The sequence below is a fragment of the Gymnoscopelus braueri genome (genome assembly GCF_963280865.1).
Source record: "Gymnoscopelus braueri genome assembly, chromosome: 15".
Taxonomy (NCBI): Eukaryota; Metazoa; Chordata; class Actinopteri; order Myctophiformes; family Myctophidae; genus Gymnoscopelus; species Gymnoscopelus braueri.
This window is the reverse complement of record NC_137620.1, coordinates 37880777-37905776: the sequence shown is the minus strand read 5'-3', so window position 1 is coordinate 37905776 and position 25000 is coordinate 37880777. Positions and strand designations below refer to the sequence as shown.

Here is a 25000-nt window from a genome sequence, read left to right as displayed (position 1 = left end):
GGTTGAGAACCTACAGTACTGGCTGGAGGCAATGTCAGATTGAAGCATTCAGTCTTAAGTCTGATATCAGGCTACGACACCACCCCCCCCCCCCAACCTCCCCCCAGCCCCTGATCCCTGGGGGCCCCCGGGGGTCCCATATACTAAGGGGAGCCGCCACATTCATTGTGTTACTGGTTTTAATGACAGGCTTTCATTTCATTAATGGTTTGTCAGGTGGAGGGTCTTTGAGGCCAACGGCTGTTCCAATGGAAACACTGCCAATGATAGTACATACATACCAATAAACACACACACGCGTGTGTACGTGTATGTGTGTGTGTGTATGTGTGTGTGTGTGTGTGTGTGTGTGGGGGGGGGGGACAAAGAGAGAGGGAGAGAGAGGTGACATCTCCAAAATAGACCCTCCATTCAACGAAGAGGCAGCGTATTCAGAAATAGTACACGCACACGCACGCACACACACACACACACACACACACACACACACACACACACACACACACACACACACACACACACACACACACACACACACACACACACACACACACACACACACACACACACACACACACACACACACAGCTGCCCCCTATCCCTTTACCGTGCCTCCCAAGGTAATCCTGTCCCTACGGCAACCATGCATTGGAAATATAAACACAAACCTCACAGGTGTGTGTGTGTGTGTGTGTGTGTGTGTGTGTGTGTGTGTGTGTGTGTGTGTGTGTGTGTGTGTGTGTGTGTGTGTGTGTGTGTGGTTGTGCGCGTGTGTGTGTGTGTGTGTGTGTGTGTGTGTGTGTGTGTGTGTGTGTGTGTGTGTGTGTGTGTGTGTGTGTGTGTGTGTGTATACTTGGCCCTGGGTGGAAAAAATGGGGTTGCAAAATCGTGGGATACATTTTTTTTAAACAAAAAAATATATATATAAAAAGAATACTACTAAATAAAATACCAATTCATTAAAACTGTGGTTCTCAAAATGTTTAATTTCCCCACAAGTCCCCACAAGTCCAGCAGATATGTCCTGGTCCTCAAAATATATGGTTGTTTTATGGTTGAAAAAGATTTTTAGTTGGAGTTATGCCTTATTTATTCTTAGCTGCACACTGTTGTCGCGCGCAGAAAATAGCTATTGTACATCACATAGTGAGCTATTTTCGTCTTTATAGTGTTATAGAGTTAAAAATATGAGCGTGTGTGTGTGTGTGTGTGTGTGTGTGTGTGTGTGTGTGTGTGTGTGTGTGTGTGTGTGTGTGTGTGTGGAAACTGGACACTCTGCTTAGTGTTGCCTTGATGCGTTGAATATTTCATGTCCTCTTTTTTCTGTACTATCAACTCTGTGCCTCTGTCTACCCCCCCCCCCCCCTCTCTTCTCTTCGTCTGTCAGTTGTGATTCTACCTCTATTTAACGGCAGTTCTCTCACTCTTTGTTCATGCGTGGATCACTGATTGGGCCTTTAAAAAAATCTGCAGTGTGTGTGCCTTTAAAGCTGTCTTTAAAAAGTACATTCTAAAACGGATAGTTCCGATCCTTTGCTTGATTCTGATTGGCTGTGTCCTGTTGTAATACACTCACTCAATAGACACACACCTAGAACACACACACACACACGCGTCAGTATCACTGAGCCCATGTCTTGTTCACAATATTGACCGCGTTGTCGTTCTTCATACGAGGAGTATTTCTTTCATCCTGTGAGCAAGGTTTCACAAAGCACTTAAAAACAAGACACACGTTTTGATTGATTGATTGATTGATTTATTGACAATATGCAAATAACAAAACAATGCACACAGGGAATAGTCAATAGTCTGTTTCTGGAGCCCATAACCACAAGAACATTTTCTATCACTGTGTGAGCTTTGAATCTTTTAACTGTTTTAATTGGGACATGTGTATGAGATTTACATGTTGCTATATTTGGTAGCCGTTTTAGAAATAAGGCTGTGGCCGTAGTTTACTGTGATTTTAGAACATCAGTTAAGATCGTAGGCACTCTACTCACAGCACCCTTTAAAGGGATAGTTCACCTAAAGAAATACTTATTTTCTATCGATTAGTCACGCCATTAGTTTTTGTCGCATTCCTAAGCCAATAATTTGATGTCCAGCGGACCGGTAGACAGCGGTTCCGGTAGGAGACACAAAGGAGACTCTTTGCGTCTCCTACCAGAACCGCTGCCGGTCATCAAATGATTGGCTTAGGAATGCGACAAAAACAAAAAATCTCCATGAATTTAATGCTTCATGGGGTGTCTAATTGATATAAATAAGTAATTTTTTGGGTGAACAGTTACTAGAATCCATGATAAACTATGGCCTCTTGCGACACAAAAATGATGTAAGATACTTCAATTTCTCCATTGCTATTTCCTACATCTCATGCTAACTGTCTCTTTCTCTCTCTCTCTCTCTCTCTCTCTCTCTTCCAGGTGTGACACGTCACAGATCCTCCGACAACCTCCTGTACCGACTGCCATAACCATGCGCTCCTCCTCCTCCTCCTCCTCCTCCTCCCTCCTCCTCTTCCTCCTCGCCCCCCTCCTCCTCCTCCTGTGCCTCCTGGCGCCTCCGTCCGCCGCTCAGAGCGACGGCGAGCTGGTGGTGCAGACGCACGCGGGGCGGGTGAAGGGCACGCGCCAGGCCGTCGTCGGCCACGGCCACGTCACCGCCTTCCTGGGCATCCCCTTCGCCGAGCCGCCGGTGGGCAAGCGCCGCTTCCGCCCCGCCCAGCCCAAGCGGGTGTGGACGGACGTGTACGAGGCCAACGAGTACCCCAACGCGTGCTACCAGTTCGTGGACACCTCGTTCCCAGGGTTCCAGGTAGGAAGAGAGAACGGTTGCAATTGTGTAACCATTTGAGTTTTTTTTCGATTTCATTGTTCTAAAAACCTCTCGAATTTGGCCTGGTTATCAGACTGAAGCTGCGTAGAGCTTCTATTGGCTCCAGTGTAGGCGATTACAAGGGGGAGGGGAATAGAATTTCCCTCAACCAATCCTAAGGGATCCCCACCCCCACCTCCGACTCTCATTAGACCAGGGGTCTTCAACAGGGGGTCCGGGACCCCTAGGGGGTCCTCAGAGCTACTACAGGGGGTCTGCCAAATCTTTGTGTGATATGATTTTTATTTTGACCATAAACACTTGAACCCTAGCATCCCTTTTCTGAGGAGAACTTTAGCCAAAAATAGCAGATCTACAAGCCCACAACGCCTCGCGCTGCGAGGCGTTGTGGGCTTGTAGATCGGCTATTTTTGGCAAAGAGGGAGAAGTGTAGAGAGAAAAAATAGCTAAAAAAGTATAATCTGAAACATAATTTTATAGAATATAGAGGGGGTCCCTGCTTCATCTCTCTCTCAGCTAGGGGGTCCTTGGCCTGAAAACGTTGAAGACCCCTGCATTAGACAATATATTTTGTACCGAATAAATCCTAGGTTCACATTTACAACACCAGACCAAGAGGCAGTCCACTCAGAGAGTGGGCGGGGGTCTATGGTCTGGAACCAGGCTATCTCGAACTATTTGTAGCAGCGGTGTAAAGTAACTAAGTACATTTACTCAAGTACTGTACTTAATTACAATTTTGAGGTACTTTTACTTTACTGGAGTATTTCGAATTGTCAACGCTTTTACTTCCACTCCACATTTCAGAGGCAAATATTATACTTTTACTATTACTAAATTTGAAACTTTATAGTATTCAAATGAGTTTGATTAAGTGTTGCACCTCTACCTCCAGGGCAGTGAGATGTGGAACCCCAACAGGGAGATGAGTGAGGACTGTCTGTACCTCAACGTGTGGGTGCCGTCGTCCCCAAGGCCACACAACCTCACTGTCATGGTGTGGATCTACGGTGGAGGTAAGGGTTGCAAACCGCATGCAGCCACCACACACACATGAGCCAACCATGGACGGAGTATGCACCACCGGGACAAAGGGGACATTATTCAACCCGTTAAGACCTTAGGCCGATTCTATAAATTATGCCTTCTAAATAAGTAGTTCGCACACTTTCAAGATTTTTTCAAAAATTTTCAAAAACAGCAGATGTACAAACTCGCACACTTTATCTAATTTATCTTGATGCAAATGGATTATTAGTATAAAAGTGCACAAAGTGCCGCACTAAATATGTTAGTACTTTTACTTTTGGTACTGTAAGTATATTTTGATACCAATACTTTTGTACTTTTACTCAAGTAACATTTTGAACACAGGCCTTTTACTTGTAACAGAGTATTTCTACATTGCAGTATTGGTACATTTACTTAAAGGGATATTTCACTTTCAAAAAAGCTTTTGGTCATTTTATCGTCTACTCAGGCTTTTGTGAGCTTCCCAGACACTTTTTAAGCTGCTCGATTCAGTATTTAGATATTTGATATTAATTTTATCAGACACGCCCCCTTCCTATACAAACCCATTGTAACTTCTAACTCCATTTTAACCATGATAGATTCATCGAAAACACCCGTCCTTGGTTCTGGTGACTCACCCTGCCCTCCTAATATGCGAGGTGGCCATGTTTTTTTGATTACTTTTAAAATGTATTTTATTTTTACATTTTATTGTATTTAATTTATTTTATACATGTTATAAAAATAAATGGAAATAGTAATTGAAAAAACACGGTCTCCTCACGTATTAGGAGGGCAGTAAGAGTCACCAGAACCAAGGACGGGTGTTTTGGATGAATCTAACATGTTGAAAATGGAGTTTGAAGTTACAATGGGTTTGTATAGGAAGGGGACGTGTCTGATAAAATGAATATCAAATAAATAAATACTGAATCGAGCAACTTAAAAACTGTCTGGGGTGTTAACAAAAGCCTGAACAGACGATAAAATGACAAAAAAATGTTTTGAAAGTGAAATATCCCTTTAAGTAGAAAATGTGAGTACTTTTTCCACCACTGCCTATATGAATGTGACAGGTACAGTAGGGAGTGAAGGGAGCTGGCAGGGGGGGGGGAGAGACACTCATCATGAGATGTGATCCTGGGTCATTTCAGGATAGTGTACATGTGTGTCCTGACTCAGGGGGGCTTCACCATTACACCATCAGCACTATGACAGCACACAACACTTTAGAAGAGGCTGCTAGACTCTTATAGCACGTTCACATTAGCAGCAACAAATCGCTGAGTCACTGTTGAAGTGTTGCTCGTGTCACAACCCGGCCCGTGGGCCATGACAAATTGACTACTACTACAGTGGTATAGTGCTAAAAGTAACAGTAATTTATTAACAGAAGTAACTTAAATAATGCTTACAATAAGGTGTGGTTGGACAACTGTAGACTGTCTTGCACACAGACCAACTTTGACCTTGCCCTGTGGTATTGACCTTTGACCTATTTGGGGGGAGGGGGTAATCCATAATATGGGTCCTCCTGACCCTCTAACACACTCACACACTGTCAATTACAATTCACCTGTGACCTGCTAGCTGGACTTTATAGTTGGACTGATATGCTACAGTTTAGTAACCAGTTAAAGTGATATTTTTGTTGTTTTAAAAAAGTTACATTTCTATATTGCGATAGTTATCATTGCTATGGAGTGTTTGGACAATTACGTCCATTTGGTTCCATTTGCACACTCTCAGAGTTAAATTAACGCTGAGGATTTTACATTGTATATTGGTGGTCAGTCACAGAGATAATGTGTACCTGGTCTGTACACTCTCAGAGTTACAGACCTGTAAGGGTCCATTTAGTTCCTGACTATCAATCATTTTGCTGAGAAGCACACATTAAGAAGCGGTCAGCATCAATCTAACACACGTTGACCCTGTGTGCTCTGCAGGTTTCTACAGCGGGTCATCGTCGCTGGACGTGTACGACGGTCGCTACCTGGCCCACACAGAGACGGTGATCGTGGTTTCTATGAACTACCGCATCGGCGCGTTTGGCTTCCTGGCTCTGCACGGCTCCAACGAGGCTCCGGGCAACGTGGGTCTGCTCGACCAGAGGATGGCGCTACAGTGGGTCCAGGATAACATCCACTTCTTCGGCGGAAACGCCAAGCAGGTACGCTTCATAGAATCTGACGAATTTTGACCTGAAGGTCGTGATTCAATTTATCCCCTGAGAAAGCCGCCAGGCACTATTAGCTCAATGGTAAATGATGTCAGCACTTGCGCAGGAAGCCGAGTTCAAATCCGCAGGGTAGAAGAGGAAAAGTTACATAGTGCAGCTTTAACAAAACAAAACAAAACAAAAAAAACAATACCTCCTGTGTTGAACATCTTAAAAAAGAGTTTGGTCTTTCTCAGTGGTGGAAAGTAACTAAGTACATGTACTCAAGTACTGTACTTAAGTAAAACTTTGAGGTATTTGTACTTTACTTGAGTATTTCCAATTTCCAATACTTTTACTTCTACTCCACTACATTTATTTGAAAACTTACTACTAATTACTAATTACTAGTTACTTTGTAGATTTGGATTATTATCACAAAACAAACATTAACGACTTCAGCCCTATGCATTTCGGCCATTTGAAAATAGCCGATCTACAAGCTCACAATGCGTCGCTATGCGACGCATTGTGAGCTTGTAGATCTGCTATTTTCAAAAGATTTTATACATTTGTGTAACGGGACATTCTACATCATGAGTACTTTCTACTTTTGGTACTTTAAGTACATTTTGATACCAATACTTTTGTACTTTTACTCAAGTACATTTTGAATTCCGGACTTTCTGCATTGCAGTATCCGGAGTATTTCTACATTGCAGTATTGATACTTTTACTTAAAAGTAAACAATGTGAGTACTTTTTCCACCACTGGTTATTTCTCTTGCCCACCCCCCAGGTGACTATCTTTGGCGAGAGCGCCGGCGGTGCCTCAGTGGGCTACCACCTCATGATGCCCGACAGCCGGCCCCTCTTCACCAGAGCCATCCTGCAGAGCGGCGTGCCCAACTGTCCCTGGGCCTCGGTCAGCCCCGGGGAGGCGCGCCGGCGGGCCACGCAGCTGGCCAAGCTGGTGGGCTGCAACGGCGGCAACGACACAGAGCTGGTGGACTGTATGCGCACCAGATCCGCACAGGAGCTGATCGACCAGGAGTGGCTGGTACGGTATTTACCTGTTTCCGTCTGCTGCTACATATATAGGCTTGTACAATACATCTTTTTAGTGAACGTTGATAATTCTGTCGAGTTGTTCAGCAAAACCTGGGAAAAAAATCGATTCATGTAAGAATCACGATTCTTATTATCTGTGGTTCAGAATTGATTCAGAATTTCCCAAATTCGAGCTGACGCTCGTTAATGCTACTTGCATCAAGGTAATTATTATTTGTGTATCAAATAGTACTACCCCTAATTTAAGATACCACCAGAGCCAATATTTTTTTTACAAGCAACCCTTTCTGGTATTACATAATTGTTTGTTTGAGCTGCTGGAAATAACAAGGCTACAATTGGTTGTTAATTGATTGGGAATCATTTTGAATTAAGAATCGATTTTTGATAATCGTTTTGAATCAAAAATTCGATTTTGAATCAAATCGTGCCCCCAAGAATCGGAATCGAATCAAATTGCGAGATCGCAGAAGATTCGCAGCCCTACAAAATAGGGACGCCGTCTTGAACACCAGACATTCATCACAAGGTTACTTTACGCTTCCCATTTCAAAAACTAATTCAAAGCAACACACAGTAATGTATAGAGAGCAATGAAAGAGCTGCAAAGTCTTCCATCACAACTCACACAGGCAACAAGTCAATCTGATTTAAAAAAGAAATGAAAGAAATATCTTATGAAATCTGCTTTTTGATTACGGCTAACTGAACACTGTTTAATGTTTCTACATAGTATAACTGAAATCTAAATCTGAATTTGTAACTATGGTTGTTGAGGTATCGTTAAGATTTCTGCAATGATTTACTACACCATATAATTGAGATTGATTATAATTTATTTGACCATTTTGGTTGTATTTTAAGTGTTTAACTGTTTTCTGATAATGCCATGTAAATGTATTTCTGTGTGGACCCCAGAGTAGCTGTTGCTAAGGTAGTAGCTAATGGGGATCCAAAGAAACAAAGAAACAAATAAACAAATAAACGTGGTTAAGTAAATGTAAACCTAATGTCTTGTGGTCAGGTCCTGCCATGGACGGCTTTGTTCCGGTTCTCCTTTGTCCCCGTGGTGGACGGAGACGTCATGCCCGACACCCCCGAGGCCATGCTCAACTCTGGGAACTTCAAGGACACTTCGGTCCTGCTGGGAGTCAACCAGGACGAAGGCTCCTACTTCCTGTTGTACGGGTCGCCCGGCTTCAGCAAGGACAACGAAAGCCTCATCTCCAGAGAGGACTTTCTGGAAGGTATACACACCCCTTCACTGTGGTGGAAGAAGTACTCACATTTTGTACTTAAATAAAAGTACCGATATCAAAATGTAGACATACTCTGTTACAAATAGGCGTGAAGCTGAGCGTTCCCCACGCCAACGACATCGGTCTGGAGGCGGTGGTGCTGCAGTACACCGACTGGATGGACGAGAACAACGGTCTGAAGAACCGTGACGGCCTGGACGACATCGTGGGAGACCACAACGTCATCTGTCCCCTCGCACACTTCGCACGGTCCTTCGCCATCAGAGGCAACAACGGAAACTCCGGAAGTAGGACCTCAATACAGCTGTGTGTGTGTGCATGTGCGTGTGCGCGTGTGCACACGTGTGTGTGTGTGCGCGCGTGTGTGTGTGTGTGTGTGTGAGTGAGTGAGTGAGTGAGTGAGTGAGTGAGTGAGTGAGTGAGTGAGTGAGAAATCTAGGGGTGCAACAATTCATTACTTAATCTATGGTTAATAATCAATAATAATGAATTACTTAATGTATAATCAATAATAAAATAATAAAATAAGAATGGAATATTGCTTTTGGGGTCGCCGGCATGGTGCGGTAGTAAAGTTCCAGGCATCGTGGCCTCTGGCAACTGCCCGATTTCATGGGTGTGGGGGGGGGGGGGGGGGGGCTGTGAGCGGGTATGTGATGAACAACCTATCCAACTGTGTGCAATGACACATAGACAGGAGAAATGTTTTATAACGATCTGTTGTTGGAGGACTAAGAACACTATGATCACAACAGATTGTTTTCATTGTGTGATTAAAACAACCTGGGGGAAGGGGGAATAGCAGAGAAGTACAACTTGTTTGTGGCATGATATTGAAATGATATTGTGACATAACAACAAGAATTATGAAACAGAGAGAATGGACAAAAATAACTTCTCTGTCTGCCTCCACCTACTCCTCTTCTCCTGTTTCTAACCACATATTATCCTTTCTATTTCTTTCCCTTTTCCTTTCCATCTCTCCTCCATGTCCTCCATGTCTCCATCTCCTCTTCTCTCTCCTTCCCATCACATTCCTCCTTCCATCATGGTGGCCTCTCTCTGCGTCCATCCAGGTGGAGTGTACCTGTACCTGTTTGACCACCGTGCGTCCAACCTGCCGTGGCCAGAGTGGATGGGCGTCATCCACGGATATGAGATAGAGTTTGTCTTTGGTCTGCCACTGGAGAAGAGACTCAACTACACCTTTGAAGAGGAGAAACTGAGCCGCAAGATCATGAGATACTGGGCCAACTTCGCCCGCACCGGGTGAGTGACATTTCAAGGTTGTGGTGTTTGGCAAAAAGACATGTGGCACACTAATTGACGAGATGGATAGCATTGCAGACGTGAGGCGTGATGAGTCACTTGACATCAGTAAAGGAGACATACGGGAGATGTGAGCAATGTGGGTGAAGTGGAAGATATGGGTTTTCGACAGAGTGGTGTCAAGTGCCGTACGCAATTAAATCCCTTTAAAATCAATTAAAGTTGTTCTAGAAGACCGTGACCGGTTTAATCACCCTGTTGGGATTTTATTCTTCAATAATGACCAGCATGACTATTGATTACACACACACACACACAAGCTGTCCTTAACCCCCCCCCCCCCCTTCTATACCTCCAGAAACCCCAACGCCAACCATGAAGGTATGGTAGAGGGTAAGCGCTGGCCTCTCTTCAGCGTCAACGATCAGAAACACGTAGGACTGAACACAGAGCCACTGAAGATCCATAAAGGTCTGCGCAACCAGCTGTGTGCTTTCTGGAACCGCTTCCTACCACGCCTACTCAACATCACTGGTAAGGACTACTTCAACCTCAGGGCTCTATACTTCTGTATTTTCTGTTTTCTGTTATCGTGGGGAATGCGTTTGCTGAAAATAGCCGATCGACAAGCTCATAACGCGTCACGTTGTGAGCTTGTCGATCAGCTATTTTCTGAGGGCTGAAATGAAAGTGCTTTCTGAATAATTCAGTCAATGTTATAAGATTAATTCCTAAGTGATGGATCCTAAATCAATATTTTCTCCGGGGACAATTGGCGACTACACTTTTCAAATCAATCCACAGTTTAAAATACTACAACAAGCCCATCTTCCCCCTATATTTGTAGAGAGGGTAGAACACACAAACCACAACGTCAAATTCAATAAAAGCCAGTGTTCAAGAGAGAGAGAGAGATTGGGTTTGCAAAGGAATGCCGGGCATGGTCAGTAACGCAGACAGAATGCCACACACGCACACACACACACACACACACACACACACACACACACACACACACGCACACGCACACGCACACGCTAGGCCCAGTATTTTCCATCACAACAGAACACAACCAAGAGCATGGATGCAGTGGTGAAGGTCAGGCGATGAGAGATTTGGAGTGTGACATTCTAGATGATCGTATTTATCCTCCGTAGAGGTGACCTTACAGCTATGTTCCGTCTCTGTCCCTCCACAGCCTCCACTCCTGTTCAGTCTGGACTTAGTTTGATATTAATCTCACTCACTCTAATTTTCGCTGTCCCGAACGAGACATAATTATTGATCATCCATTCCCTCAGATCAATATGAAAATCGCTCTCTGTCTATTAGATGAAAACTGCTTCACAGCAAACAGAGTCAGTTTACGTTGTGGGTTTACAAAAGCATCTCAGATAGAATGCTTCTCTAACAGTACATTGCGGTTGTAAACAAAACTCACTCTCATTGCAGACACAGTAAAGCGCATGCCATTGGTTGGTACCATTATGTTTTTGTTTGACAGGAAGTAGTTAAGATTGGAGTTCGGACTTTTGATATAAAAATACACATAAATTGATTTATTTAAAAAAAATGTGGCATCTATTATTAACTATGTCCGCATGATGACTACGGATATGCTCTGAAAAACAAGTGTGAAAAATAAAAACTTTTTATCTAAACATTGTCAAATCTGGCTTCCCTTTTTTGGGCATTATGATCATCATTATAGGCAAATAATTCCTTTACTATAATGTGCCAAAAAAGTGAAAATAGAAAATTATCACAACACGAGCCTGTAAATCTTCTATTCTCACTATTTTCCGTACGATGAAGTATAAGCTTTTAAGCAATATCACATGAGAGGGAGTGCTGTTGTAGCCAACTGTTTAACAGCATGGCTGTGATTGGAGGCCACAGGCTGATCCAACACTTCTACAAAGTGTTTATGAAGTCCTGGGAGAGAGAACACTGTATGACGTCGTCGATGAATCTGTTGTTTATTCTGCTCTGCCAACAAATCCTCCAACAGCTCATAAACAATCAGCCCCGTCTAATAAGAGGAGTCAATAACAGGCCAACGTCAGCTACAGTAGCTAGCTAGCTCTCACTCATTACTAAACGGCTTGCCTACATTTTGGCAAAGAACACGATAAAGTACCTTTGTTTGTTAATGGTTATTATGCACAGAATATGTATGAGTGGTCAGAAATTATATAAACACAATTAACCAATGACATCATCGATCGTCATTTCAAAAAAGATTTCAACATTTATTTATTTGTAATTTATGCAAGAGGCTCAATTTATGCCTTCTATTTCAGCACGCTAACTTTCCAGGAAGACAATTAGGCTGTAGTTTCTATTCGCACACATGAAGGAAGATCTCTCTTTCTAACCAGTTCTCTCTCTCTCTCTCTCTCTCTCTCTCTCTCTCTCTCTCTCTCTCTCTCTCTCTCTCTCTCTCTCTCTCTCTCTCTCTCTCTCTCTCTCTCTCTTTCTCTCTCTCTCTCTCTCTCTCTCTCTCTCGTCTCCAGACAACATTGACGAGGCGGAGCGCCAGTGGAAGGTGGAGTTTCATCGCTGGTCGTCCTACATGATGCACTGGAAGAGCCAGTTTGACCACTACAGCAAACAGGAGCGCTGCACTGACCTCTGAACCCCTCCCCCACCATCACCACCACACACACACCCACCCAGAGAGAGAGAGGGAGTGCGAGAAACAGAGCGAGAGAGAGACAGACAGAGAGAAAGAAAGATTTTGCTGTGAAAGATCAGTTCCCTCCATAATTTGCTCATTAAGTAGGCTATAGATACTGTATCTTCTCTAACTTATAACATTTTCACTACACACACAAGAACAGATATACAAGCTAAAACGTTAGCTAACAAACTAAACACAAGCTAACAGTGAGTCGCGGGACGCAACGTTAGCTTGTTGTTCGCTTCAGCCGTAATACTGAGTTTAGACATTTTACTCATCTGTCTCATACACACACACACACACACACACACACACACACACACACACACACACACACACACACACTGTTCTGACACTGTATTTATGTTATTTATTTAATTTATTCACAGCCATGTGTTTCTTCTCTGAACTTATGTTGTGATTGTTTTGTCCGACCTTGTGAGATATGCTGGTACGTCTCCATCGATGCTGCTGTCGTTTCATTGGCCACGTGAAATTATGGAGGGAACCGGCCAGCGCCGTTGCAGGAAGAAGTAGGAAGGGAAAATGTCAACGGCGCGCCATTACCTCTTGTGTGTGTGTGTGTGTGTGTGTGTGTGTGTGAGAGAGTGTGTTTGTGTGTGTGTGTGTGTGTGTGTGTGTGTGTGTGTGTGTGTGTGTGTGTGTGTGTGTGTGTGCGCGCGTGCGTGCGTGTGTGCACGTGTGTGCGTGTGTTGTGACCATGTGACGTGAGAAACGCGTAATTTATACTCCGACGCACGACAAAGTATAAATAAGGCCTGAGACTCAGATCTCTGACTTCTGTCAGTTCGCTCCACAATTTTTTTTTATACACATCATTCAGTTTTACCAGTTTTTTTCAGGGATTTCTTTCTCAACATTTCAGGGTTTTTGTTTTGGACAACACTACTACCACTAACTACTGCTTCTACGAAGTTTTGTTGGACTGTATGTTCTTTATTTGCCACTTGCCCTTTGTTTTAAGCTGTATTCGTACATGATGGTGTCGCTTTGCCGACAAGATCGAATAAACAGGCTAACAAGCTAACAACAAGCTAATACTGTGTCGTGCTATGCAACACACTGTTAGCTTGTTGTTAACTTGTTAGCTTGTTAGGTTGTTGTTAGCTTGCTAGCTTATCAATCGTACTGCGGAGCTAAGGCATAATACTTGCAACATAGTTGTCTGTCCACAGTGTCGGCAAACAATGCAGTGTTTGAAAGCAGTGGCGAAATGAGTTGCTTTTAACACTGCTAGACGACACGCTTCTGCATTGTTCGTGTCATTTTGTGGACAGACAACTTGTGTAAAAACAGCCTGTTGGGCCGTTGCCAGTCTTGTGTTGTTCTGTCCAAGTCCGTTTGAAGACCATCTTGAGACCGTTTGCCGTATAATACCAGTTCACTTGGTGGTCTGTGTCGTTAAGCAGAGCTGTAGTAATGTCTTGAGCATTGCTTGTGACTGTGTGTGTGTTGTTCCACTGGTCCTTCTCTCTGGTTCTGTGGCGTTCAGGCGGGCAGGTAGGGAAGGAGGAACGGGGGAGGCTCAACTCTTGTCCGTTGCCACCGACCTACCCCACCGCTCTTGTCTTTTTCGTTATCCATGTTTCTCCCATCCATCCATGTGCTTAATTCACGCTCCATCGTAACACGCCGTTGTTTGTCGAAAATTTACGATCCTTAAGATCGTGTCACATTTGTGACACGTTGTGAGCTTACAGATTGGCTATTTTCGCCAAACAACACTTTGTACGACAAAGTATTAATCAGACTTTTGTGAGACAATGTGGATCTCGCATTTTCAACCACCGCGTTAAAAGGGGATGGGTATTTTCTCCTCGCCAGAAACCGGTTGCATTGTGGGGGGAAGTGAGCTGTCACGTGTGGCAGGGCGGTTGTGAAACTAGTGAAAGCTCCCTTCGTTTTCTCAAAAAATGACATTTCATTTCCGTCCTCCCTGGAGCGTGCATGCAGCTTCCAGACGTGCTAACGTCGCTAACGGCCCGTTCTGTGCGGCTTCCTCCAAGTTTATTGTCGGTCAAACATTTGGAGCGGTCCCGATATATTACTGACTTTTGAAGCCAGACAACGTAGTACAGTATTATATTTTATGTATTACAGAATGCTTGTAGATAATTATAGCAGCTGTGTTCACGTGATCGGGGAGAAATGAATTGTTGGAACCATTGAACTACTGTAATCATACAATCAAGTGATATTTTAGTGGAAATGAAACATGGCAGACATTTTTCACCATAATATAGCAACACATGCCAAATTAAAAGAGTAACCAAATGTCCAGTTTGTCAAAGTATCCTTTTTAAATATGTCTGTTTCTGTGTTCCGTGTGTACGTCCGTCCGTGCGTTGTTCGTCTTTACCTGTTGGTCCCAAATCATCAGTCACATAGATAGGAATCGCGAGCCATTCATATACTGTAGTACTGCACAGAAACACAAACAAAGTAAATGTTTGTGTATGTGCATGCGTGTGTGTATGTGTGTGTAGGTGCGCCTGCAGCTTGTTGTGTGTGTGTGTGTGTGTGTGTGTGTGTGTGTGTGTGTGTGTGTGTGTGTGTGTGTGTGTGTGTGCGCGTGTGTGCAGCATGCATGTATTCATTTCAGTCCAAGCCATTGTTCCCTCTAATCTGTCACGACTGATTAAACTCTCAAAGGCCTCGAGCACTGTGAGCGATAACGTCATACCCATTTAGCTAAGGTTGCAGTGGCGCCTTGACCATAATTTTCCCAACACGTCATATGAAGAACGTGTAATTCAGTCGCAAATCTCTGGTCTGAACTAGGCCTTACAGAACCTAAAGAGTAAAAAAAATGCCCTTCAAATATGTGAAATAACAAATGTGGATAAAAAGCACTATAGCCCCCTATTTCAGTGGATATGTTATTTTGGATTCTGGTTTTATATTGTATAATTTGATTGTTTTTAACTTTTGTATAGGTTATTATTGATGTGCTGTAGGTACTCTACAAGACAGCATATTAGAATATATCCTTCTCAAGCTGGCAAGACTTCAGAAATGTAAAAAAAAAGAAGAAAAAAAAGAAGGGAAAGCACTATAATGCCAAAAACATGAATTTATAATTAGCCTTAAAATGAATTGCCTACGGCAGCAATCTGCCTGATGAGGAGTAACTGTAACACCGATGTATACATTGTGATGCGTTGTGAGCTTGTATATCTGCTATGTTCTGTACTGTATGTACAGTACAGTACAGTATTATCGTCTCCATATCTTATGATTTATATCATTCGCATACAAACCAGGCGTGATTTGAAAGCATTGCACTAAAAACGGATAGATCGTTTTGTCTTGTGCACGCAGGACCGTTTCTGTGCACGGCCTAGAGGGAACATGGGTCCTGTGTGTGTGTGTGTGTGTGTGTGTAGTGTGTGTGTGTGTGTGTGTGTGTGTGTGTGTGTGTGTGTGTGTATCCTCATGTCATATGCAGCTGGAGTTTAAGTGTGCGTGTGTGCGTACGTGCTGTGGTTAAGCAGTACTTGAGTACTGCTTCCAGTAGTAATTTTACTTTCTACCATTACGTGCGTACGTGCGCATGCTGTTGATACTCTCTGCGTATAGTGTTTCAACCACTCCTCCATCTCCATCCCTCCATCTATCTTCCTCTCCGTCCGTCAGTCTGTCCATCTCTCCAGCCGCTTCCCCCTTTTCTTCCTCCACACAGACCTTGTCCTCCTCTCCTCGTTTCCATCCCTTCATCCCCAGTCACTTTGACTCTCTCCTCCTCCTCTCCCTCCCCCTTCTCCCCCTCTTTCTCCATCTCTCCCTCAACCATCCCCCCACTCTCTCTCTCTCTCTCTCTCTCTTTCCCTGTGTCTCTCATCCATTGCTGGTGTTCTCATTAGCCTAATGGAGGGGTACAGTAATTCACTCAGCGATGGACCGACGTGACAGAGTGCTGTGTCAGCCAGAGAGAGAGAGAGAGAGAGAGAGAGAGAGAGAGAGAGAGAGAGAGAGAGAGAGAGAGAGAGAGAGAGAAAGAGAGAGAGGATAGTGGACGGACGGACAGACGGTTGGATGGACGGTTGGATGGATTGTTGGATGGATGGATGGACGGACAGACAGCCTGTGATCAGTAGCAGTGGAGTCAGGTGAAGGTCGGGGCGGATGAGAGTGGGCGGAGAGAGAGAGAGAGAGATGAGAGAACGGAAGACAGATGGAGAAGATGAAATGAAAGAGAGATGCATTTTTATAACCCTAGCTGTGTTCCTTCCTACAGTATGTACTGTATCCTAATGGTGGGAAAAAGTACCCACATGTTTTGCTTTAGGCCTATAAGGAAAAGTGGCAATACCACAAATTACGAAAAAAAATACTCTGTTACAAGTAAATGGCCTGCATTCAAAATCTGACTTCAGCAAAAGTACAAAAGTATTGGTATCAAAATATACGTGCAGAACCAAAGTAAAAGGACTCAAATTTCAAATATCAAAAATAGTAGGTCTACAAGCTCACAACACTCAAGTACAGCACTTGAGTAAATTACTTGTTTGTGTGCACGTGAGTGCGAGAGCAAGTGCACATGCACGTGCTCATAAAAACACTGTATTTGTGTAGATTCACCTTTTTGTTGACATCAATATGTTTTATCGTCGAAGTACATATCTGTGTGTGTGTGTGTGTGTGTGTGTGTGTGTGTGTGTGTGTGTGTGTGTGTGTGTGTGTGTGTGTGTGTGTGTGTGTGTGTGTGTGTGTGTGTGTGTGTGTGTGTGTGTGTCCAGTGTATTTATCATTACTGTCCACTAATAAACTGTCCGCCTGTGCAATATCAATTCATATCGACACTGGAAGTTAATTGTTTGACTGATCGATTGATTGATTCTGCAAATGGATTTGATTATTGAAAATGTACCAGGCATGATCGAATGAAATAAAATCCTGTATTTATGGATGAAAGCACTCTGTGTATAGTAATAGCTATGAAAAGAGAATATATATATATATATGTATGGATATACGGTTCACTAATACATAATAACTTATGTATAGAGATATACCACACAAAAAGAATGCATGTGTAAAATCCTCAGTGTTAAATTAACTTACATGTAATGTTAAATTGAACAAAATGTTGTTACATTTAAGTAAAAAACAGCAAAAAATATATATAATTTAAAGTTGACAAAATTAGTATTTAAATGTAACTTAATTTAAGTTTGAATTTAATTCTGAGAGTGAGAGTATACTCAGAGTCACAGACCTGTAAGGGTCGTTTTAGTTTTAGTTAAATTAACACTCCGGATTTCATGGTGACCGGCTTGACTCGAGTGATATGTCCTTGAGCGCCTCGCGTCCAATCGGATGCCTGCGCTCGAAAGCTCTAAGCTCCTCCCTCCCTCCTGCGGCGAATCCCCCTTCGTGCATGACTCGAAAGCCCCACCCCTAACCCCCCCCCACCACCCAATAATATACTCCAACCTGACTGTTATTTTCAGTACCACAAAATACTCTGTGTAACCTGATTAAAAGTTTTTTACTTAAGTACAGTACTCAAGAAAATGTACTTTGTTGCTGTCCAGTACTTTTTGTTTTTGAAAATAACAATGCCTATTTATCAAAATTACTGTAATACTTCTTCTGACATTAGGTACGTTTGATGTTAGCAATAATGTACTACATTGATGACTGATAATTGAATATATTTGATATTTAAATGCAATTAATTAACATATACAGGTAGTGGCCATGATGAGGATGAGGTGGAGGATGATGATGATGACGACTAGAGGAATATATGTATTTAAAAAAGCAATATTTATTTGTGTACAAACATATGAAACGTGTGCCATACTGTATATGATTTGACTCGCTGTCACATCTTTTCTTGTTTTGTCTTTTTGTTTATTTAAAGGGGTGTAAGTGATATTTCTTTGTTGTGATGGTAGTACTCATTGCAAAGAGTGTTCGTTCAGTAACAGAGGTCTCAGAAAATACCTTTTCCATCCAATCAGGAGAGAACCGTACAAAGCTCATTTATTTGTTTGTGTTCCAGCTTTTTGTCTGCTCATTTATTTATATAATCACTTCCAATTGTACTTGTTTATCGTGTATCCTCCTGCATGAGTTCTCTCTCCTGGTTGGATACAATCGGTATCCCAAACTGCAAATGTATTTTCTGTTTACTAAAGAGCTGGAGAGACAGGGAGACCCCTGTTACTGAACAAACACTCTATAGCAATGATTACTATCACGATATAGAGCTATTTAACACTTGTTTTAACAAAGAATTACACTTATACCTTTTAATGTACTGTTTCTGCTTCATGGTTGTCCAGTTTGGGTGGCTAGTACTTTAAGTGTTGAAGGCTTGTGTATTGTGTGTGTACAGTACAAGTTAGGTATATCCATGAATGCTAGCTCACAGCAAATGGAAGTAAATCAATAAAGAGCGCCCGCTGCTTCCTCTGTTCCCCAACCTGACTCTGTGTGCATTGTGTGCTTTTAATAATACTTAAGTGTTCAAAAATACAAATTACAAAGTGCATTTTCTTTTTCATATACATATCAATGAATTGCTGTATTTGCTTTGTATTTTCCCAAAAGAATCAAAGATTTTCCAGAAATTGTCAAAACAATATAAATAATAGTGAAATAGAGCTTAAAGAGATATTCACCCGCACAATGACTTTTTTTCTATCAATTACTCACCCGATGGAGCCTTGAATTCATGGAGATTTTTTAGTTTTTGCTTTTCCTAAGCCAATAATTTTATGATCGGCAGAGACTCAAAGAGTCTCCATTGAGTCTCCGCCGGTCATCAAATGATTGGTCATTTTAGGGGTGAACTATCCCTTTAAGTGGTAAATTCATAATTCTTTTCCCTTGCTAGAAATGTAGAGGAGTCAAAAGTACAATATTTGTTCAGTCATACAAAAACCATACCAAAAATACAAATACTCAAGTGAAGTACATGTAAACGTCAAGTGTCAAATGTCTGTTACTGTCCACAACTGATACCCATGAATGTCAGCTTAGCTTGGTGAAACCACACACAGCAAACACTAATGAATGATAAAAATCCTTTACAAAAAACTGCCTCCTGGTGGCGCTATAGTAGGGCAATGTTAAAAGGGTGGCATTTGTTCCTCAACGTAGTGCGAATGTGTGTGCAAAGTTTCACCGCAATCCGACGCTGCGTTCATGATTTGCAGCATTTTGTTCAAACTGACGCACCGAACCCCGCAGATGCGTGTCCACACACGTGCATTATTGTGCACGGAGATAAGTGCAGAAACGTTCTCACCGGCACCTTTTTCAGATTGCATTTGACGCTCGCAGAAAGCAGCACAATAGACAGCGGGGTGTTAATACATTGGGGGCCCCACATTAGCTCTTGAAACGGGCCCCCAGAACCTTAAGGACGCCCCTGACCGATTTGCGTGATGTTTGAAGTACTGTAGTAGTACTGTCAGAAACATTTGGGGCAGAGGTTCTGCTCTGGCATCCAGGGAGTGTGTGTGCACAGTTTCGCTGTGATCAAGCCAACAGTGCCAGAGATTAGCTGTTCACGGACGGACGGACGGACTGACAGGGTGCCAAACATAGTCTCGGCCATGCCTTCGGCCTGGCGGAGACAATAAATAAAAAAAATAAAGAGTGTTGAATTAACACTGAGAATGTTGTAGACTAATAAAATGAAATTAAATCAAAAGTTGAGAATCCCTATTTTGGGCTTGCTATTATAAGCACAATGTTCTTTTAAAAAAAAAAAAAAAACAATAACTATAACTATAAAAATTATTATTATTATTATTGTTATTGTTATTATTATTACCCTTATTATCATTCCCAAATGTTAAAAAAGGTGGGGAAAAGATTGATGTTACAGTAACATCATTACAGTGACAATACACTGACATCTAGTGGTATTACACCAACATTGCAGGCAGCTGCTGTCAGACACACTTTGTATAATCTGTGTCTCTTGTTTATCTAACTGGTGTGACTTCCAGCTCCAGTTTGGGTTTCTATCATTATTATACTCTCTTTGTGTGACACTGATTGTATTATTCCTTTGTCAAATGTGCCGATTTCCATTCCATGGACATTTCCATTCATTGACCATGTCAGTCAGTGTCGGCCGGGTCCTATGTTGCCTATAACAGAAAGACTCAAATTAGACTCCGAAATTACACCAAGAAATGAGGAGGAGAATAAGTGGAGGTTCGCTTGTTATCGCCTGAGCACCTGTCTGGTCAACGTGGAGAGTCAGTGAACAGTGAACACTTGTTGCACTCCCCAGCTGTGCAACGCAGGTGCGCTCAAATCATGTTGATTCCACAGGTAGATTGGCATGTAGCGTCCCTCGACAAACCAGCCCAGCTGGGGGCGTGGCCTGCTGGGCCAGCACCTGCCAGTAAGAGGGGTCTCCCTGTCTCTCCAGCTCTTTAGTAAACAGAAAATGTTCACTATTTGAAATAGCTATAGAGCTTAATTTATGAAGTAGCCTACTTTTTCAGATACTCAACAAGTTTACATAACAAACTTATGCACGCACGCGCACGCACGCACGCACGCACGCACGCACGCACGCACACACACACACACACACACACACACTCTTCCTGTATTAATCCTGGTGTTAATGATGCATGTTAATCAATCAGATGATTGACGTTCATTTTAACCCCAAGTCAGACTATAGCTGTCTTCACTGTAACTCACCAATCACATCAATCAAAAAGGACCAGGAAGTCACTGATGATTGGCTGGCGAGTGACTGCACGCCATGCCCTTAGTAACAAGGTTATCAACTTATCAGGTAGTATGTTGCCATATAGATGGAGGGAATACTGTATGTTATGAGGAACAAGGCGAATGTAGGAAAGTACCTGAAACCAGCATAGGATATAAAACCAGCAGTAGAGGTCCTGGCAGGATATAAAACCAGCAGTACTAGAGGTCCTGGCAGGATATAAAACCAGCAGTAGCCTACTAGAGGTCCTGGTAGGATAGAAAACCAACAGTACTAGAGGTCCTGGTATAGAAAACAAGCAGAACTAGACGTCCTGGTAGGATAGAAAACCAGCAGAACTAGACGTCCTGGTAGGATAGAAAACCAGCAGTACTAGAGGTCCTGGTAGGATAGAAAACAAGCAGTACTAGAGGTCCTGGTAGGCTAGAAAAACAGCAGTACTATAGGTCCTGGCAGGATAGAAAACCAGCAGAACTAGACGTCCTGGTAGGATAGAAAACCAGCAGAACTAGACGTCCTGGTAGGATAGAAAACCAGCAGTACTAGAGGTCCCGGTGGGACAGAAAACCAGCAGTACTAGAGGTCCCGGTAGGATATAAAACCAGCAGAACTAGACGTCCTGGTAGGACATAAAACCAGCAGTACTAGAGGTCCCGGTGGGACAGAAAACCAGCAGTACTAGAGGTCCTGGTAGGACAGAAAACCAGCAGTGGTAGACCGGACAACTAGCAGTACTAGAAGTCCTGGTAGGAGAAAGATTAGATGGACATTTCTTTATTAAAATCTGACTGGGAAAGTGGCCATACCTGACATCTGTATACCAGCTTAGCATGCACACGCGTTTGTGCACGCGCTTGCGTACACGCACACACACACACACACACACACACACACACACACACACACACACACACACACACACACACACACACACACACACACACACACACACACACACACACACACACACACACACACACACACACACACACACACACAGTTGTTGTTGTTGTTGTTGTTTTTGTCAAGGACAAAATAGGGTGGATGGAGTCGCTGGAGTGAAAGAGAGTTTGCTGATCAGACAGACAGACAAAAATGAACATCATGGCTTTCATATGTGACTCTTAGGATTAACCCAACAGGATTAATACTATTACTTAACTTAACGAGAGAGAGAGAGAGAGAGAGAGAGAGAGAGAGAGAGAGAGAGAGAGAGAGAGAGAGACGGACAGATACACAGAGAGAGATAAAACTGTGCAAACAGAGATAAAACACTTCACCTACAAAGTGACAGAGAGAGTAGAACACATCTAGCAGGACGTTGGAGAAAGAACTCCACCACAGAGTTGACAGAGAACATTGTATTGGAGCTGAACGGCTGAAGAACTTCAGACGGAGAGGAACCCTGGAGGGAACGTTGAACGTGTGAAGGACAGACACTATAACAGAACTCTAAACATAGGAGGAAACCCAACGTATAGTACCAGAATCAGTACTGACATAACTAACCTGCAGCAGAACCTGGACTTCATCTGGGAGGAACCTTCAGAGAACCCTCTGAGGTTCTGCAGAAGGAAGACCAGCTACTGAGGGGAGCTGAAAACCACAGCGGACACATTGAGAATGTTGTCATTGTCCTATTTGGATTTGTGACAACCTTAAAACAAGAGAGACATCTTCCATTGGCATTTGCATTCTTCGTTACCATTCATCGTTAGCATTCTGAGACCATTTACCATTAGCATCTTAATCATGCTATAATAACTGACAGCAGCATCCAGTAACGTTCGGTATTGGCATCCAGTTGGTTAGTATAGAGCACTCGCACTCGTCACTCGTTCATCCCCTGGGTCGTAGAAGTAATTTCTCTATGGAGAATAACATTGGGACATCTTAGAATTGTCTCATATAAGAATTGTGGTCCAAAAATAAACAATATTGTTTGGCGATATTGTCAGGGGGGTGGTTCTGTATCGTTTTTGATAGTCAGTCACTCATATTTGATACAGTCTGTGTTCGGTGCTCTATTAGGCTTGCACTATTATCCATCGCGTTTTCCATAATCAATCACCAATTCAGTGCTGGCAAAAACCCTTGTCAAGTGCAATAGATAATTGTTAGTGTCAGTTGTTTAGCGCTTAGCGTGATGTTTGCAGGCCGGGGGGCAACAACAGGGCCTTCAGCCGTTAAAGGAGGAAAGTTCTCCATGGAGGAACTGTATGGATTCACCAAGAAGAAACATAAAACCACCACAAAAGGAGGAGGTGCAGGAGGAGGAGAAGGGGCAGCAGCAGCAGGAGGGGGAGCAGGAGGAGCAGAAGACCAGAAAGAATGGAAGCAGAGGCAGAAGGAGAAGCAGAAGGAGGAGTCATTGTTTGCCTCTCAGGTCCTGGACGCAGCGAGGAGGCTGATGGAGCGGAGACGCCTGGAGCTCTACCTGAACGAATGTCACCTCACCCTGAAAGACTGCCCTGCTGAACGCACACACATGAGCTACAGGTACACACACACACACACACACACACGCACGCACGCACGCACACACACGCGCGCACACACACACACACACACACACACACACACACACACACACACACACACACACACACACACACACACACACACACACACACACACACACGCACACACACACACACACACACAACTATGTGTTGCCATAGAGATGGAGGGAATACTGTATATTATGTATGAGGAACAAGGCGAATGTAAGAAAGTACCTGAAACCAGCAGTAGGCCTACTAGGGGTCCAAGGAAGCTGCGGTGGGAAATAGAGGGTTGTAGGTCAGAAAGTCGTTTGTGGCTCCCCCTAAGGGCAGAAGTGAAAGCGGCCTTAGTGACTAAATTTTAACTTTAGTGGCTAAATAAGACTACATTATTATACTTTAGTGGCTAAATAAGACTAAATTATTATACTTTGGTGGCCAAATAATACTAAATTATTATACTTTAGTGACTAAATTATATAGTGTCGTGAAATTACACTTTAGTCGTTATTTTAGTCTCAGATCTGTTAAAACAGCGAGGGACACAGCACTGCGGCATATTGGCAAAACACACACTTGGACCCGGAAGTTGTTCTGATGGGTGCGCATACGTCACGGCTACCAATATAGGTAGGATTGGATATGGTGTTCTTTATTAAATGGCAGTTTTAATGTAAGAAATGTTTATCATGGGATCATGTTTGTATAACAACATTGACATTTGAGAATTTGTAGCCCCTCCCTATGGATGAAAGTGAAATCGTGTTTTGACTCTGTGTTGCTTAGAGGCCCCTCAATGTGTGATTCAAATTTGGGGGAGATCAGGCGCTGCATTCAGGTGTGTGGCATTTTTTGCAAGACAAACAAACTGTCAAGTTACGCAGAGTAGAACAAAAGTACACCTCTAGCAAAGGGCAAGAATAAAACTAGGAGACTTTCTAATGACTTTTCTAAACAGAGCACGACAGGCAAGCACAATGTGAGGTCAAGAAGACTCCAATATTAACCAGAAGCAAACACAATCGTTAAACACCCAGAGTGACATCAACATAGATACACCACAGCTGTGTGCCCAGGGGGGAGCAGTCTCTCAATTAAGTCCAGAGGGGGGGGGGGGCTGAACTGAAGAGGGGGAATGACACACTGGACAGGGGCAGTCACAATAGGCTCTGTACACAGCAGCCCGCCTATATTGGATAGAAATTGGGCCTCTTCCTTACTTCCTTCATAGGTGTTACCAATGATACTAATTAAGACTTTGTTCCATTCTGGTCAAACAGAGTCAGGGTGCTGCTATTGTGCATGTTGGCTCACATGGAAATACTGTAGCTGCTACTGTACACCAGGGGGTCTCTAATTGGGGTCTATGGATCCTCATGGTTCCTTGAGGGGGTTCCAAATGGTCTCTTGCGGGTGTGTATTGACCCCTTACTCTGGGTCCATTTGGTTCCATTTGTACAC

The 25000-nt window shown here is 43.2% G+C and overlaps 2 protein-coding genes across 4 annotated transcripts in view; both read left to right on the top strand.

Annotated features, from left to right (window-relative positions):
• The window catches only part of ache (acetylcholinesterase (Yt blood group)), a 34586-nt gene extending 19781 nt beyond the window's left edge, over positions 1 to 14805 (top strand). For 2 of the 3 annotated variants that reach the window (XM_080451618.1, XM_080451619.1), the window contains exons 2-10: positions 2433 to 2823; positions 3740 to 3860; positions 5808 to 6031; positions 6819 to 7079; positions 8115 to 8337; positions 8436 to 8636; positions 9426 to 9618; positions 9977 to 10152; positions 12135 to 14805. In XM_080451618.1, coding sequence (XP_080307744.1) covers positions 2485 to 2823; positions 3740 to 3860; positions 5808 to 6031; positions 6819 to 7079; positions 8115 to 8337; positions 8436 to 8636; positions 9426 to 9618; positions 9977 to 10152; positions 12135 to 12256 — 1860 coding nt within the window. In that variant the 5' untranslated portion in view covers positions 2433 to 2484 and the 3' untranslated portion in view covers positions 12257 to 14805. The remainder of the gene's footprint in view (positions 1 to 2432; positions 2824 to 3739; positions 3861 to 5807; positions 6032 to 6818; positions 7080 to 8114; positions 8338 to 8435; positions 8637 to 9425; positions 9619 to 9976; positions 10153 to 12134) is intronic. The other variant, XM_080451620.1, reaches the window with a different exon arrangement.
• An 8376-nt stretch (positions 14806 to 23181) lies between these two features.
• Positions 23182 to 25000, top strand: part of LOC308101515 (voltage-gated potassium channel subunit beta-2-like) — a gene marked incomplete at both ends in the record, with an annotated part of 17420 nt that continues 15601 nt past the window's right edge. Inside the window, one exon of the mRNA XM_080450935.1 lies at positions 23182 to 23534. Within this exon, the coding sequence (XP_080307061.1) occupies positions 23182 to 23534 (353 nt within the window). The remainder of the gene's footprint in view (positions 23535 to 25000) is intronic.